The following is a 17644-nucleotide window of genomic DNA, read 5'->3' as shown; positions in this document are numbered from 1 at the left end:
ACTCTATTGTGTGCCTTGAGCTTCCTTCGTCTTCTCCAAGCTGTGTGCGTTTCTCTGCAACCCTAATTCCAACATGGATTGTTCCCCTACAACCACATTTCCATTTTGGGCACATTTAACCTCCATTTTGGAGTTAGAGTGCATGTGCAAACGCAAAGATTTGGCTTTTTACAAATTTAAAGGCATTTCACGAAGCTCGATCGGTGCTGCAATTTGCACATCCACTAAGGTGGGTATTGTGCTCATATGATATATGTGGATAATTTCATTGCTGGTGGCAATCATGAAGCTGAAGTTGAGCATGTAAATAGTCTCTTAAAGCAAGACTTTGACAATAAGGATTTGGGAAAGTTGTGTTACCTTTTGAACATCAAGATAATACACACAAAAGAGTGCACTTGGTTGTTACAAAGGCTATATGCATTGGATATGCTATCAAAGTATGGTATGATTGATAAGCATATGGCTATTCCCTTAGATCAAAATGTGGGTGATGTGTTTGAGAATGCCACTATGAATAGAAAGATTGTGGGTAGTTTGATCATTTTGCAATCTCATGCCCACATTTGAGTTACACGGTTGGGCTTGACAGCAGGTTTATGCAGCCTTTTAGGAAGCCACACTTGGATGCATTGAGATGCACATTGCACTATATGTGAGTGTTGCATTGGATTAAGCGCTCTTTTATGAGATGGGCACAAAGGAACATCTCTATGGTTACATCAATGTGAATTGGGCTGGTAGTTTATCTAATTGGTGATCTATCAAGGGGTTCATTTTTCCACTTGGGTGCACATGGAGCAATAAGAAGCAACCCACGATTGCTTCATAGAGTACAAAGATTGATTACATGGGCGTTGCAATGGTAGCATGTGATGTGGCATGGTTGGAGATGTTATGTAGAGAGGAGTATACAGGTTAAGGGGCGAGTAGTCATCCATTGCGACAACTTTAACAACATACACTTGGCACGAAACCTAGTGCTTCATGCAAGGACAAAGCACATTGAGGTGCACAATAACTATATCAGAGATAGGGTCTTGGTTGGCAAAATTGACCTTAGGTACGAGAGGACATATGAGGAGGTTGCGTACATCGTCACGAAGGCTTTGGGAGTAGAGAAACTGAGGCAATTGTGAGCTATGTTTGGAGTACGAGAAATGGAATTTAGCTTGAGGGGGAGTGTTGACTCATCAAACTCAACACATGGTACACCTGGATGACTGCTTGCCCTATATTTATCACTAGCACAAGGTTCATCATTGCCAGTGGTACTACATCTACCTACATGGAGTAATACCAATTATTTTGCCAGCTAACTCACTAGTAGTGTCACACTAACAATTGTTACATAATCTCTTGTTATGTTATTTCCCAATTATGTTTTGACCTTATCATCAGCTTGTGTAGTGAAGAAGAAGAAGAAGCAGTTTTTAACCTCCCTCTGCATTGTGTGCACTCTTGGTTGTTTATGTGTGCATGCAAGAGATCGATCTCTCTTCTTCTCTATTGCTTTGCAAAACAACCACTATTTTCCACCAAAAAAACAAATCATGCATGTGCATTTGCTGGCATATAAGCAATCATGATGCATATCAATATATTAGCTAGCTCCAAGGATAATCACATAGTCGTACCAAGGACTAAAGTAGCATGATCCTGAACTATGGGAAGCCAATGATGCCCCACAAACATGAATACACCTCCACTATTGCAAGCCATCAATGCTCCACAAAAATCTATACATCTCCAATGCAAGACAATGATCTAACTGCAAGCTCCCAAATATTACGAGAAGGCTGTGGAAGTAGCTTGCAACAACTCCTTATGTGTGCATAAGAAAACCGGTGCTCTTGCACAAGTAGAATATCCACAAGTCCACGATACATGTTTGTGCCAATCCCTTTGCATCAACATCTTGCAAGGACCACTTGCACTGGCTATATGTAACCCACTATTATTCTAGAAAACAACCTGTAAGTCCACGAGAAAACCACAAGAGCATGCATGTGGCACATCTGTAAGCACATAACAACCAAAACAACATATAGCTTATTTAGACAGGTTTTGAGAACTAATTACGATTGCACTTGTTCTCCTCTTGCAAGGAGCCCCTTCAATATCTGCCAATACATCTTGGTCCAGTGGAAGGAATTTCACTCGATAGCCAAAAGTAAAGGAGTGTGTCAAATGCATTTCTTTATGAAAATAAGAGTGCAAACAACAGTCTTAATTGCACACATCCACATACTAACTCTTGTATAACTAGAGAGTACTCCCAACATGGATCCACAAAAAGTAGCACTACAAATTATCCAACCATGCAACTGAACTAATGCAAGTGGGAAAGTGCATGGTGAGCCAAAAACTTCACTAGTAATAATGGGGAGACATCACGTGTGCATTGAATGCTCCTAAATTATATGTATCTATGGCATGATGCTTTGTAAAAAGCATTGTCTACCCCCTTTATAACCCCCTCCCTTACACTCACATGATACCATAGAATAACTCTTAGTAAGTCCCCTCCACTCGTAGGGGGAAGGGCAAGTCCACATGGATTCACACTAACCAAGCATAGATAGCCTAAGACATATGATGAATCACAAACTACAACACTGTCTCCTGAGATTGTACCTTGTGCCTATGAGGTAGAAGAAGAGCATCAAGCGTTGACAACTCCCCAACAAAGAAACCTTGGACCTTGATAAATGCAATTTATACAATCTCACCTGAACAAGCGCCAAGCCATATGTTGGTCATCTCTGTGAGAACTGTAAAATGCACATGGGCTACACTCCATGAAAGTATGCGAAAAAGTCACCAAATCTTTGTTTTAGGAAAGTACAAGAAAAAGGCAATCTATGATGGCCAACATGGCATTTCCTACCTTTTTAGATAGACTTGGTGAGGATGCAGTAGATATTATGGATAACTTGGATCCCCATCTTTGGGAGGAATGATGATGCTCCCGCTTACACATTTCCCCGCTTCAAACAAAAGCAAAAGAAAGCTCATGGTACAACGCTTTGCCACATACCACCAAGGATGTGTGCGACCTATATTTCAAGGCACATAAGACAATACAAGTAAGAATGATAATCTAGGAACATTATATATAATGACATTAATTTGATTTCAAAGATTAAAATAATTCACATAATAACTATACAAAGTCTTGTATGTAAGATAGGGATTCAAGTCATAAAATAAGGGAGTTTCCTAAGCTCGTCGCTCACAAGTGCTATGTCCATTTCTATAGAAGTGAATTTATTGGGCAAGGGAAATATCACCTATGTAGGCCAAAGCTAGCATATTGAAACCACGCAGAAGGTTACATTTAAACAAGGGGCCAACTACTACCATTCCTTGGAGAAGCCCCAAGGGGAGGGATTGCATGCTAATATGGTGTGGTATGAGGCTAATGCCAAGACAAGGTAGCAATAGGCACTCTTGCATCATGTGACCAAACTCATGCACAAACGCTAATCAAGTCAACCACGTTGAATCATTGCCAACAAGTAAGAGGACATTGGTTGGATTGGAGGTCTTAGTTATGTGCATATATGTGGTGACATTACTAGATGGATGATCTCAAAAGTTTCCCCCCATTTTCTAGCAATTGGTACCACAACCAAGTTGATATGTCTTGCACTTGGATTTGGAGTCATTGGCTAGCAAAGTTGGCTTTTGCTTGTGCCATTTCAATTTGGTTGGTAGCCATTGTTCATTTTGCTTTGGTTCTCGAGCGTGGTGGACGTGACTACATGCATAAATAAGTTGACTTCAAGAGGGGTATTGAAATGTTTCCAACATGTAAGAGGACCCAAATTGGCCAGATCAGAGGTCTCCATTAGCTTGAGGTTTTGGGGTCTAGATGGATAGATAAACTTGATGCACCTTGCACTTCAAAGATGAAGTGGCTAGCATTTGGAAGTCATTGGCTAACAAAGTGGCCTTGTGCTTATGCCCATTTAAATCATTTAACGACCATTGTTTACACTATTTACACTCTTTTGCATGGTTGTTAGGTGTACGTAGGATGCAGGCTTGACACACATGGTGACCAATTGATAAGAAGAACCGAAAATAACAATACCCTAGTATCCAATAATATGCTCTACTAAAGCTGGCATGTCTAGGACAAAGTTTGATGGAGAATGTCTAGGTCTTATGATGATCAAAATCCTCCCACAAAGAAGTCAAGGGCGAGTACCAGCAGGCAAAGCCTAATACAATGGGTGAGTGAGACATAATGGAGACAACACTCCAAAAGAGAACAATGAAGAGAAATGATATTTCCGAGATATGACCGGAGGTGATGGCCAAAGTGGAATGAAGCCAATTACAGATCAAAGGGCAGGTGGACGACTGTTATGCCTCAATAACACCAGTACGGACTACATCTAATTTGTCGGAAAGAAGTGACTTTGGGGTTATGTATTATCTAGCATCAATATTGTAAACAACACTCCTATCTTAGCTGTCAAGGATATACAATTTCCAAAAAAGTGATGTCACTGAGCTCACAAGGATAAGGATTGGATTTAAGGATAAAGATTCATGTGTTTAATTAGGTGGTAGAAAGGTCTACCATTTGTTCCTTTCTTGCTTTGCTCCAATAGATGGCAGGAAACAACATCTAACCACCCATATAGTGAACAATATTTACAACCAATTAACACTAAAGATTTATGTAGAAGAATATAGCCCCTCTACACCTTTCCTTAGTATCATGTTTGGGACATTGATATTTGTAAAAGACCCTTCTTTAGATTGTAGTGGTCTTAGCAATTTTGCAACCATAACCCATTACATGAGAGAAAAGAGTTTCAGTACATGCTTCTCCAACCTTAACAGTTTCAGATAACCTTAACCAACGCTGACTTGCCGTTATTGGCACTAGAATGTTGTTGTAAGCAACCGTTGTAACCAGGCTAAAAACAGTGTAACTTTATCAATCATTCATGATGCTTGGAGGTCAAACAATCCTCATCAATGTAAGACATCCTTTCTAAGAAAAGAAGCAATAAGTGAATTGACTACATAGAAAGACCTAATTCAACAAGTTTCAACTCCAAATGTGCGGTTTATGAGGCCAAGAATTCCTAATCTTTTAATGAAACTCAATTGCGAATGATCCTTTGTCAAGAGATGAATGTGACATCTCTACACCTGACTCCTCAAAACTATGGCTTTTAACAATCACACTTTGTTACACAAGTGACACTAAAATCAAAGTTGCCCTAAGAAGGAAAGCTAGAGTTGGAGTTCGCTGCGAGCCTACCCAAAAATGGTCCAAATAAAAACTATTGACAATTAGCACCCAACAAGTTATACTAAGAAAGCAATACACAAGAATTGAAGTCTTATAGCCCTTTACACCATCTTTGAAAGTAAGCCAATTACAGTCCATCTTACACTTTTACAAATGACTTTCTTTGCCCCCAAATTTTTGGATCTGACACCTCACCTTCCAGAAAAAATCCGCGAGCTCCAAGGCAGATCATCCTTCAGGACACCGCACATGATAACATGAAATAATGTGTAGTGCACATTAGACAATGTTGAAGAATGGCCTCCACTGTCATGTAGCATCCAGATGATTAAGCTTAGGCATTAGTAAGCCTGTACTCTTTGGAAACTTCTGGTTGCTGTGTCAGTTGCCGTTTGGCAGCATTCTTTAGAGAAATAGCGAAGAATCGACAATAACCATTGCATCACTGCCAATAAGTATCATATCTCAAGTATGTCATTTGCGATATGAATTCACTTTCCACGGTGGCAATGTGCACATCTGGAAGCCCCCGTGTAAGTTGGCATCTTCATCTGTGGCTAAAACTGCAGCTATTTTCCAACAAGCCAGCATTGCACAAAAGTTCCGGACACTCCAGAGTTGTCACCATATCCAAGTTGACCTCGCATCCATAGCCTTGAAATTGCTCGACACCAGAGGCATATGTCCATACATATCAACGAATGCATTCAAACAAGATGACCTATGCTCACTGTGCCCACTCAAACTGCTGATCCCACTGCTCCCTATCTCAAAGATCTTACCTGCACGCCACCAGTGAAAGAATCGGTGAACAAACTAGTCACAATTGGCTAATTCCAAGTTCCTTACCAAACATGACCGCAGATATTCAACCATGAGTACTCTATCAGGTTAGAGGTCACCTCTTGCTTCTTCACATTGATGCGTGGTGGGTTGTCCTGGACTTGCCACCTACAAGCATGGCGTTAAGCCATTGTAAATCCCTATGTGCATGCCGTCCTTTCTATGCTGCCATACCCTCTGTCAGGCTGGGCTACCTATTTTGTATTAGCTATGTAAGGCTAACTTCGAATACATGTAAAGGGTCTTGAAACCTTAAATTATGATAGATGAAAAGCTTCTGCTATTATAAATGTACTCGTACAGATTTTGCCCATTTTACAAATTTTGTACCTTATGATCACTTTCTTCTAGCTATTTTGGAGCTATTAGAGGGCATTTAGCAACTTGGGAAAGTTCAGAGGTCCCATCCCATTGTAAAAGAGCCGCGATTCAAAAGTTTGACTAGTTTGAATACTTTGCCCCTGTTTCAAGGTCACTTCATCAATCTGGGCTTCTTGAATTCGAGGACGTATTGGCCTACAGATAACTCTAGGCCACGTACAAAAAAGAAAAACATATATATAAATTCATAAGTTCAGAATAGTCTGAACTCACGAACTGTGAGAGGGGACGATAGCTGTTGGGGTATGCACACCCACCCAATATATCTCCTTTAAGATCAACAGCTGGTCACCACTCGGACGAAAATAAAAAAGATTTGCATGTCCGCCAGATGACTGAAAAATATACCGTCATAAGCAAAGTATCTAAACTCGCGAATTATAAGAGGGGACAAAACACTCACAAAAAACAGCAATCCCAATGCCTCTATAGCCCGCCAGAAACCCCTATTTTTGGCCGGCTTGATAACGCTCCATATCCTTGTGGACGCACAATCAAGATGAATGCTCCAAATCGTAAAGAACGCAGCCGGTATGTTTCCTCTCCAACCTGGCTCCACCCCTCTGGGTCCTCTAAAACTCGCACAGAACATGACTGAACCAGATCTGATGCAAAGTCAGTAATAAATCTCCTCTCTATAGACACTACACTGGCACTTAATCTTTCCGCAAAACACTAAAAACACATACCACCCGGAGCTGCAGAAAATCAGGCCGCCCAACCTCTCTCAAACTCACCAAACAAGCACCGAAATAGCCGCACTGCAAACTACAAGATGGATCAAAACTCGATCTCCAATACAACGTTAGAGAACTACAAACTCCAAGGCCACATCACTACAGCTCAGAAATGTAGATCCAAGGGAACTCTTTGGGCCATTGTCACAAACTGGTGACGTGGCTGCTGGCTGTCCAGTACACACACACACACACTCCTTCAAGCATGGACAGTCCGGCGAATTCCGGCTGAAACGATGACGTGGCACAGCCGTACGGTCAGCTCCACGTTTTGAGGCGGGAAAAGCGGAATGCTGACATGGCAGCAGCGTACGGCAAAAAGCATAAGCGTGGGCTGTTTTTGGCTACGCAAGTTGGCCTTGCTTTATTTTACACGAGAAATGAGAGAGAGAGAGAGAGAGAGAGAGAGAGAGAGAGAGAGAGAGAGAGAGAGAGAGAGAGAGCTCTTTTGCTTTATTTCAAAAAGGCTTTTGATTTTGAAGCTTTTGGGCTCTACTTTTAGCATCCCTTGTAAACCTATATAATAGTGGCCTGGGCTCTCACTTCTCAGAGCATCTGGACGCAAAGTCTGAGAGTGAGTCCCGACCACTCCCTTGTACTTTTGAGTTGCAGATTAATACAAAAAGAAATACCAAAAGTCTTTGGGGCCAATATCTCTAGGCACGGAACTCCATCGGGCCAGTGTCGAATCAATTGTGAAATGTGATCTGTTTTGAAGTGAATTCTTGTGGTGTTACGGTAGAATCTCGGCTTGGAGTGTCCAAGTCTGTTACAGTGGTATCAGAGCGCGGCCGATTTCTCTTCTACCAGGATATCCGATCCTTTTCTCGCGGCACTTATGGATTCCAACAAGAACCAGTCGAATTCTTCTGCATCTGCGAATGCGGGAGGAGATCACGAAGAAGATTCTCATGAGCAAACAGAGGAAGAGTACGGCTCACCTCGGCCTCCTCAGTTCGAGATTGAAGAGATGGAAAGTCGACAATTGGTTGACGAAGCAACAAAGCAGATGATTAAAATTGCGAAGGATCCGAAATTTGCAAATTTTTTGTCTTAGCAATCCATCGCAAAAGTGCACACAAGGTGGCAGAAAGCCACAGAACCACCCATCAAACCGGCAATCAAGAAACCTCTTCCTCCGAGGATGTTTACAGAGCAAGAATTACAAGAGGCGATTCAAAAAACAGATTAGCCGGCTTTTGGATGCAAACAACAAATCCAAAAAGCACGAGGAAAAGACAAGAAGGGACTGACTTCCCGGGTTATTTGGGTCGTCATCTTCTTTTGCATCGGCAAGAAAGCAGAAGAAGCATGTAGGATTTGAAGGACTACTCAGTTCTTCTTCTTCTTCTGATAGTTCTTCTAGCTCTTCTGACTCGAGCGAAGACAGAAAAGGCAAAAAGCGAAGCAAAAAGCAAAGCTCTTCATTTTAGAAGGTCTCGTTTAAAGAATAGATTGAGCGGTTTTGCTACGGACTCCCTACAGAGATCCGAGACTACTGCTTGGAACAAAAGTCTAATTCTATTCAAGAATTGATGGTTCATGCAAAACGGGGTTTTGCGATACATTCGGGAAACTTGACTTACCCCACTGATGAGATCTTGACTCAGAGAACCCAATAGACTTCTAACAATGAAAGTAGAAAGAGGAAGAGTAACCCAGAAAAGAAAGAAAAGGATGCACGACCCAAACTCACTCCTCAAGAGAGAGTTCTTTACATCAAGGAGGGGAAGTGCTTTGGATGCGGGGAAACTGGGCATATCTTTGCGAAGTGCCCTAAAAAGGCACCGAAAGAACAGAATGACAAGGATGAAGACAAGCCAGAGGGTTCGAGAGCAGCTGAGGAACGTGGACGAAAAGGCAAGATGAAAACAGGATTGGTTCCAGATTGCGTGGGTACTGACCCAAGCACGATGGATGAGAGTACAGAACTTTGCCGAGCATGGGACCAAGAAGCCCTGATCTTCTGTGATGGAGGAGCCAAGGACAACTTCATTTCACCTGAATTGGCGGCACGGCTTGAGATCACACCCGATCGGATGGGACCACTAACAGAGGCAGTTCTAGCGGCACCCTGCAGGGATGTAGCCATTACACTTGTCATTGGCAAACTTCGGTTGCATTGTCAGGGGTATTTAGGTCATGAGGACTTCTACATGATGCCTTTGGAAGGTTATGATGTCCTCTTGGGAATTCCCAGGTACCACAAGAACAACGTCGTGGTCGACTATCGGGCGAGAAAAGCGACGTTGACTACAGAGAAGGGCAGAACCATTGTACTTGATGTAAAACTTAAGGGCAAGTCTGTCCCTATTGTATCGGCTTCGGCCATTTCAAAATTAATGAAATCCAGTCTGTTTGTTTACTCGATCTTTTTGAGAGATAAATGATGAGAATAGGACAAATATGTCTGAACTTGATAAAGAACGCCAAGATTTTCTCCACACTCATGCTGATTGCTTCTCAGAGGGCTTGCCAGGTGAGTTACACCACCCGCTCGTCCTGAGGATCATACCCTTGATCTGATACCTGGAAGCACACCACCGAACCGGCCACCTTACCGTGTGGGCCGAGCCCAGAATGAAGAAATTATGAACCAAGTGAAAGTCCTCTTGGAAAAGGGTCTTGTCCAATCTAGTACTTCACCGTACTGCTCTCCTGTGTTGTTGGTTTTGAAGAAAGACGGATCTTGGAGAATGTGCATCGATTATAGTGCTCTCAACAAAATCACCATCAAGAGCAGATTTCGGATTCCTAGGATCGATGATATACTTGACTGACTACAGGGATCCTCGTGCTTTAGCAGGATCGACTTGAAAAGTGGATATCATAAGATTCGAATCGTGCTGGGAGATGTCTATAAGACAGCTTTTCGGACGACTTTTGGGTTATTTGAGTTTTTGGTGATACCTTTTGGCCTAACCAATGCTCCTGCGACATTTAACCGGCTGATGGACAGGATTTTTTGAGAGTACAGACTATTTGTTGGCACTTTCTTTGATGACATCATTGTTTTCTCCAAGGATGAGGCAGAACATAGAGACCATCTGCTTCAGGTCTTTCAGGCATTACGAGATCACAAGTTAGTGATTAATGCGAAGAAAAGTGAATTTTTCTTACCAGAGATACACTTTTTGGGACCCATTGTCTCAACAGCAGGAGTGCAGATGGACCCGGCCAAGATAGAGACTATCCGTGATTGGCCCGATTGAAGAATGTCCATGAAGTTAGAAGCTTCTTGGGCTTGTGTTTGTACTATTACAGGCGGTTCATTAGAAAGTTTGCAGAGCTTGCTTCTCCTTTGCATATCTTGACACAGAAAGGAGTCGCTTTCACGTGGGGACCCACAGAGGTGACTGCCTTTCAGACTAAAGTATATGTCATGCTTGTGGTCATAGTCTGGGTGCGGTCTTAAGGCAAGAAGGCCATGTCATTGCCTACGAGAGCCGATTGTTCTCAAGGCTGGAATTCGGGGCAGATTTATGAGAAAGAGCTTTTGGCGGTTATCCATGCTCTTACTCAGTGGCGACATTACCTACTCGGAGCAGATTTTACTGTCTTTACAGACCATCAAAGTTTACGCTACTTCTTGTCACAAAAGCAGCTATCGGAAAAGCAGATGCGGTGGGCGAACATCTTGTCATAGTTTTGCTTCTAGATTGTCCATGTGCAGGGACAGAAGAATTTGGTGACAGATGCTTTGTTTCGGAAGTTGTTGGTTCTCGCTATTTCCACGATACATCATAGGAGTTTCGAGGATATGGTCGATCAGTATGCCATGGATACAGATTTTGCAGGCATTTTCACACGGATACGGGATGGGGAGATAGTAGCAAGATATTCCATTCGGGATGGCTACTTGATGAGGAAAACCATGTTGTGCGTTACACAGCCGTTGAGGGAAAAGGTTATGACCGAATGCCACTGTCTACCTTTTACGGGTCACCGCGGCATTGCTACCACCTTGAAAGGGGTAGTCAAGTTTGACAGGCATAAAGCACAGGGATTGTTACAGCCTTTGCCCATATCCACCCGCCCCTGGGAAAGTAATGCAATGGATTTCATTTTTGATCTCCCGAGAACACAGAGTGGTCACGATGGTATTTGGACTGTTATTGACAGATTTAGCAAGCAAGCTCATTTCATTCCAGTGAAGAAAACAGTCAAGCAGGATCACTTAGCGAGACTGTTTATGGCCCAGATCTTCAGATTACATGGCATGCCCGAGACTATTGTCTCCGACAGGGACCCCAGATTCACGAGTTTGTTTTGGAAGGCTATTTGGGAGAACATTGGCACACGGTTGCAGTTCTCGTCATCTTTCCACCCACAGACAGACGGGCAATCTGAGATTGCCAACTCAGTGATACTAGATTTATTGAAGTCTTCGAGATATAAGCCTACAACAACACGATACACTCTTCGACGGGGAAGGCGCCATTTGAGATTATTGAAGGTGCTACGAAGGTTCCACCCATCCTAAGCACGAAAGATAAGATTTTTGAAGCCGATGAGTACACGCGAGACTTGGACACGGCTTTTGCCAAGGTCCGGGAGGCTTTGCAGAAATCTCAAGAAAGATAGAAAAAGGCAACAGATCGCCATCGACGCGATTTGAAATTGAAGGACAACGATTGGGTGCTCTTACGTTTTGAGAAGGCACGCCTGAGAAAGAACAAGTGAAAGGGTCACGACGGCTTTCAAAAACAATAAGAAAGTGATAAAATTGTTAGGTTGAATTAAACTAGTATTAGTGTTTGGGAAAGGATTGCCTCAGCTTAGTCTTGAGTTGATTGAAAATCGAGACTAGCTAATTGCAAACCATGGTAAATTGAAGAAAAACCGATGAAATATGTGAGAAAGTCGTCCAAAAATTTTGCAAATCTCAAAATTTCTGCTAGTATTTCTGATTTTCTTCTTTGTGAGGAAGAAACTTGATCAGCAGTTGCTTAATAAAAGAGACTTTCTCGAACGTTAACACTGACTGGAATCAAGCTATAAAATGTGTGTATAGAATTTATTAGAATTATGCAAAGTGAAGCTTCACTTAATCATTCTAAAACAATAGAATTCAACAAAAGTAAAGACATGTCAGGATGTGAAATGAAAGGTAAGTCTCCATCATGTCAGGATGTGAAATGAAAGGAGTCTCCCTAACCCAACACAACACTAAGGGTTTCTTTTAGAAAGCCAAAAAGGGAAAGGAAGGCTTTTTTCAAAGCTTAGTATGTGATACTACGGACCTTCCCAGATCTCCGAGAAGATAAATGATGTCTCCTTCCGACTGACGCAGCCCGACACTTGGAGGATTCACAATGCTTTTCGTGCGAGTCTCTTGAAGCCTTTTAAAGGCGATGTGTCCGAAGATGGGGAGCCTGATGAGAAACCCAAAGTGGAAGAAAACGAGGAGATCCTTGTTCCATAACAGATATTGGCACATAAAGACAGAAAGATTAAGGGTAAAGTGAGAAGGCAGTTCTTGGTTAAATTCAAGAACTATCCTGCATTGGGTGCGAAGTGGATGGAGGAGAAGGACCTAGCAGATACTCCTCAGATTGTGAAACATTACCTTGAAGCTTTTGGTTTAGCATAGTCTATTCCAAATGGAACCCCGAATTCAGCTTGGCCGGATATATGGTGCAGTGGGTATGCACAAGAGGGGAGTTACTCCGCTCCTTAGTCAACAGATGCCTCGATTTTTGATACTAGAGTCACTGATGTCTCTTTGAGCTTCAGGGATATTGAGAGCTGACAGTATTTTGCTGTATGATTTTATGAACTGGAATTCCGGATAATATGATACTGATTTGTTCTTGACTTGTTTACGTGAAGGAATTGATAGACGAAATGATTGCAACATTTTGGTTTGAATGATCTCAATAGACATGGTTGCAAACTTGCAATAGGGATTAGTCAATCGGGCATCTATGAGGTCCTGAGTGGATCTAGATGCGATTGCTAATTGCATTGCCGATAAATCATGGTCTGAGATCTGAATGAATGTCCTGTGATGTCCTGTGATGTGACTGTCGATTGGTACATGTGCTAGATGTGTGTTCCTAGTGCGTAGGTACTAACAATCAGTGTCTGCTAAGACAATTTATGGCTTCTGTCTGTTCTGCAGGCGTAATCGAGGGCGATTACAATGCTTTCAAGAGGGGGGTATGTCACAAACTGGTGACGTGGCTGTTGGCTGTCCAGTACACGCGCGCACACACACACACACACACACTCCTTCAAGCATGGACAGTCCGGCGAATTCTGACTGAAACGATGATGTGGCACAGCCGTACGGTCAACTCCGTGTTTTGCGGCGGGAAAAGCGAAATGCTGACGTGGCAACAACGTACGGCAAAAAGCATAAGTGTGGGCTGTTTTGGCTACGCAAATTGGCCTTGCTTTTTTTTACGCAAGAGAATTCAGAGAGAGAGAGAGAGAGAGAGAGAGAGAGAGAGAGAGAGAGAGAGAGAGAGAGAGAGAGAGAGAGAGAGAGAGAGAGAGAGAGAGAGCCCTTTTGCTTTATTTAAAAAAGGCTTTTGATTTTGAAGCTTTTGGGCTTTGCTTTTAGCATCCCTTGTAAACCTATATATAACAGTGGCCTGGGCTCTTACTTCTCAGAGCATTTGGACGCAGAGTCTGAGAGTGAGTCCCGACCACTCCCTTGTACTTTGAGTTGCAGATTAATACAAAAGAAATACCGAAAGGGGCGCCAGTCTTTGGGGCCAAATGTCTAGGCACAAAACTCCGCCAGGCCAGTGTCAAATCAATTGTGAACTGTGATCTATTTTGAAGTGAATTCTTGTGGTGTTGCGGTAGAATCTTGACTTGGAGTGTCCAAGTCTATTACAGCCATAACCAAAGCAAATCCAAAGCAAAATCTCCACCAACTCCCCTCTAGATTAAAAAACGCAAATGACGGTGTCACAAACTACTGACGTGTCAAGCCACTGAACACCCAGAGGGTTAGGTATCCCTAGCCCTAACCCTAGCCAACCTTCAGATCCCGGCCGAGGGGCATAAACCCTAGTAGAAACAGAAGAAGATGAAGTTCTCAGGTGAGAACTTCTAGATCCTATGGGTTAGGATTAAAATCCTAACCCCCAACAACTTGGGGGAACCCCGTCTGATGGGGCCTAAAAGTAAAGCGCACACACCCCAATGATAATAACTTACGTAAAAGCTGATGACGTGGCTTGCAATACGGATTTCACAGATATGCGCTAGCGTGGCAGGTTGTATGGACAGCCCATGGGATGCATGCTTTTGGGACCATATGATTTTAGACTTGATGATTTTCATGTAAACTGCTTTTGGATGGCCAAGGGCCTTTAAATATGTACTCAGGCTCACTCTCTAGCAGTCTACCAAAGGGAGATGCAAAGTAGTGCCGCCAGTGTTGTACGGTGTTGAAGCAATATAAAGAAATACCAAAAGGCACACCACAGTTTGGGGCGCCAGTGCACTCTGGGGGTTGAACTATGCCTCTCTCTCTCTCTCTCTCTCTCTCTCTCTCTCTCTCTCTCTCTCTCTCAGTTTAGTTGTTTTGAAGTTCTTGAATCTGTTCTTTTCCATTGGCACGTGGTGCCGTCCCATTACAGTGGTCCTAGAGCTCCAATGTAAACATTTGTGTTGCATCGTGATGTGCCATCCTACTTAAGTGAGACTGCCTGGGCATGTAACATTAGTGCATTGTGTCACAAAATTATGACGTGGCAGTCCTGCCCGGGCACACACGCAGCAGCGGCAGATGACGTGGTAGACTGTACGGCGGATTGATGATGTGGTAGATTGTCCAAAAATTGCGCTCATTGGCTGATGACGTGTCAGTTATACGAACGCCCGCAATTCACACTAACATGCTGACGTGGCAACTGTACGGAATTCTATAATTTGCGCTGGTTGCTTTTTGCCAGTTTTTGAGGACTAGTTGCTTTTGGGACAGTTTGCTTTTGATTTTAACTTCTTTTGGGGCTCTGCTTTTGGCAACCCTTTGTAAGAATATAAAAAACCCGAGTGCGTCACTCTACAAAGCATCTGGACGCAAAGTTTGAGAGCCGAGGATCCGCGGGAGTTGTACTTTGATCAAGCAAAAATACCAAAAGGGCCAGTCTTTGGGGCCAACACCTCTAGGCACGTAACTACGTCGGGCCGTGTCGTCTCGAATTGAACTGTGATTTAAAGTTGTGAAGTATTTAAAGTGATTCTCTTTTGTGTCGCGATAGATTCTAGACTTGGGGTGCCCAAGCCTATAAAAGTGTATCAGAGAATCAGGCGTGTGCTTTTCTCAAAGCATACCGGTCCTATCAAAGAGCAAGCAGGGCACTCGGACACTTTTTAGAATTTGATATTGATATTAAAGAATCTCCATGTCGCGACCCTTGACTTATTAGCCACTCCCACCCTTCGTATATCGCGCATCGAGCACGCTCCCGTCTTCATCGCTTTGTCTTACAAAGCATATAGACGTAAAGAATCCCAAATTACACATGGGTTCTCGTGGACAACCTGACAAAGATAACCCCTCCCAGTTGTAATCAGGCGTGGGAATTGAAGAAAAGAATGAAGATTTGGGCAAATTTTTCGGCGGAAAAGTTTGCCTAAGCCAAGTCCAAGTGTCAACTGCAGGTTGACACATGTGTGAAAAGGTTGATCAAGTACTCCAGAGACCTGAGATTTGCGAAACACTTGAAGGATCATCCGACTGATGAGATTCACTAGAGATGGCGTGAGGCCATCGATTCTCCTTTCATGACACGAGGAAAGCTGAAAGGACAGACGATGCAAAAAGCGAAAGCTTTACTCACAGAACGAGCTGTTGACCAAAAGATGAACCAGATATTGAAAAGGACACTGAAAGGAATACTGATGAACTGACAATCTGATTGTTTGTGACAGATAACCGGAAATAGGAGCGAGGAACTCATATCTGTATGGATTGGGAAGCATGGAGCTGGACATCCACTCTTTTGCAACGAGGTGAGCGATCTCCTTGCCTGTTTTGCAGGTGAAATCGAGGATGAGATGGTGACATCGAGAGTGACGGAAGCTCAGGAACAAATCGCGGATATCCTTTCGATTAGAGATAAGAATGATGAATTTGAATGAACGAATGATGATGCATGTTAAATGATTCTAGTGCATCAAGATTCCCATATGAATGAGATGACTGTATACTGTGTGAGCGCATCAAGAGTTCTTGCGGGATGAGATGGCTACACAGGGATCTAGGTGCATCAAGACTTCTTGACGGATGAGATGACCAGATGATTGAAACAAGTGTTCAGTATGAACTAAGTGTGTGAATGAAAAACTTTAAAATAGGAATTTTCGAAGATGATTCTGAATTATGTATGAGATTGATGTTGTCTGGAAGAACTTGCTAGTTGTGTGCAGATAACATGTGAAATCGACCATGATGAATGTAGTGGGAAGCAATGACCGCTCCAGAATGAATCCGATAAGTATCATGAATTTTGAATGAAACTAATATGGAAGAACCTTCTATTTGCGGACACACAATAGGATTGAGAATGAGATGATGATTTTGGAGCAATGACAACTCATGAATGAACCTGATAACGAATCATGGATCATGAATGATTCAATCGAATGAATGATTAAACCACTCTGTTCAGTATGAACTTGTGATGGATTGGGACCCCCATAAAAGATTTCTCGCACACGATAGTGCTTAAGGCAACCGATACTCGCACACGACAGTGCTTGAGGCAAATGACTACTTGCACACGACAATGCTTGACTTGGGAATCTCTATAGACATGTTCGCAATATGGGATTAGTTAATCCGACATCAGTGAGGTCCGGGATGGATCTAGATGCGGTTACTAAATACGTTGCTGGCAGTCATGTTCTGAGATTTAAAATGAATTTTTTTGTGATTGATTTGTCATGTGATGTCCTGTGATGTCATGTGTAGTGATGTGATTGTCGTCTTTGTACAAGTGCTGGATTTGTGTCGTCTAGTGCGTCGGTACTTAAGAGTCACTGTCCACTGAACTGGTTTATGGCTTATGTCTGATTTTGCAGACGTAATTGAGGGCGATTACAATTCTTTCAAGAGGGGGGTATATCACAAAATTATGACGTGGTAGTGCTGCCTGGACACACACACAGTAGCGGCATATGACAGGGCAGACTGTACAGCGGACTGATGACGTGGCAGATTGTACGAACTGTCCGAAAATTCAGCTGACTCGCTGATGACATGGCAACTGTACGAACGCCCGCAATTCGTGCTGACGTGGCAGCTGTACGGAATTCCGTAATTTGCGCTGGTTGCTTTTTGCCAGTTTTTGAGGACTAGTTTCTTTTGGGGCAGTTTGCTTTTGAGTTTAACTGCTTTTGGCAACCCTTTGTAAGAATAAAAGAAACCCAAGGGCCTCAC

The 17644-nt window shown here is 42.9% G+C and overlaps 1 protein-coding gene across 4 annotated transcripts in view; it reads right to left on the bottom strand.

Moving 5' to 3' along the window:
- Positions 1 to 2746: 2746 nt before the first annotated feature.
- LOC147463963 (glycosylinositol phosphorylceramide mannosyl transferase 1-like) overlaps positions 2747 to 17644 on the bottom strand; it is an 89318-nt gene continuing 74420 nt past the window's right edge. For 2 of the 4 annotated variants that reach the window (XM_086492062.1, XM_086492066.1), the window contains exon 5: positions 5320 to 6060. In XM_086492062.1, the coding sequence (XP_086348188.1) occupies positions 5900 to 6060 (161 nt within the window). In that variant the 3' untranslated portion in view covers positions 5320 to 5899. Of the gene's footprint in view, positions 3060 to 5319; positions 6061 to 6180; positions 6316 to 17644 lie in introns of those variants that run through there. The other 2 variants (XR_015185517.1, XM_086492068.1) reach the window with 2 other exon arrangements.

This window comes from Adiantum capillus-veneris, chromosome 2 (assembly GCF_014529385.1).
Source record: "Adiantum capillus-veneris isolate H3 chromosome 2, ASM1452938v2, whole genome shotgun sequence".
Lineage (NCBI taxonomy): Eukaryota > Viridiplantae > Streptophyta > Polypodiopsida > Polypodiales > Pteridaceae > Adiantum > Adiantum capillus-veneris.
This window is presented reverse-complemented; position numbering and strand designations above follow the sequence as displayed.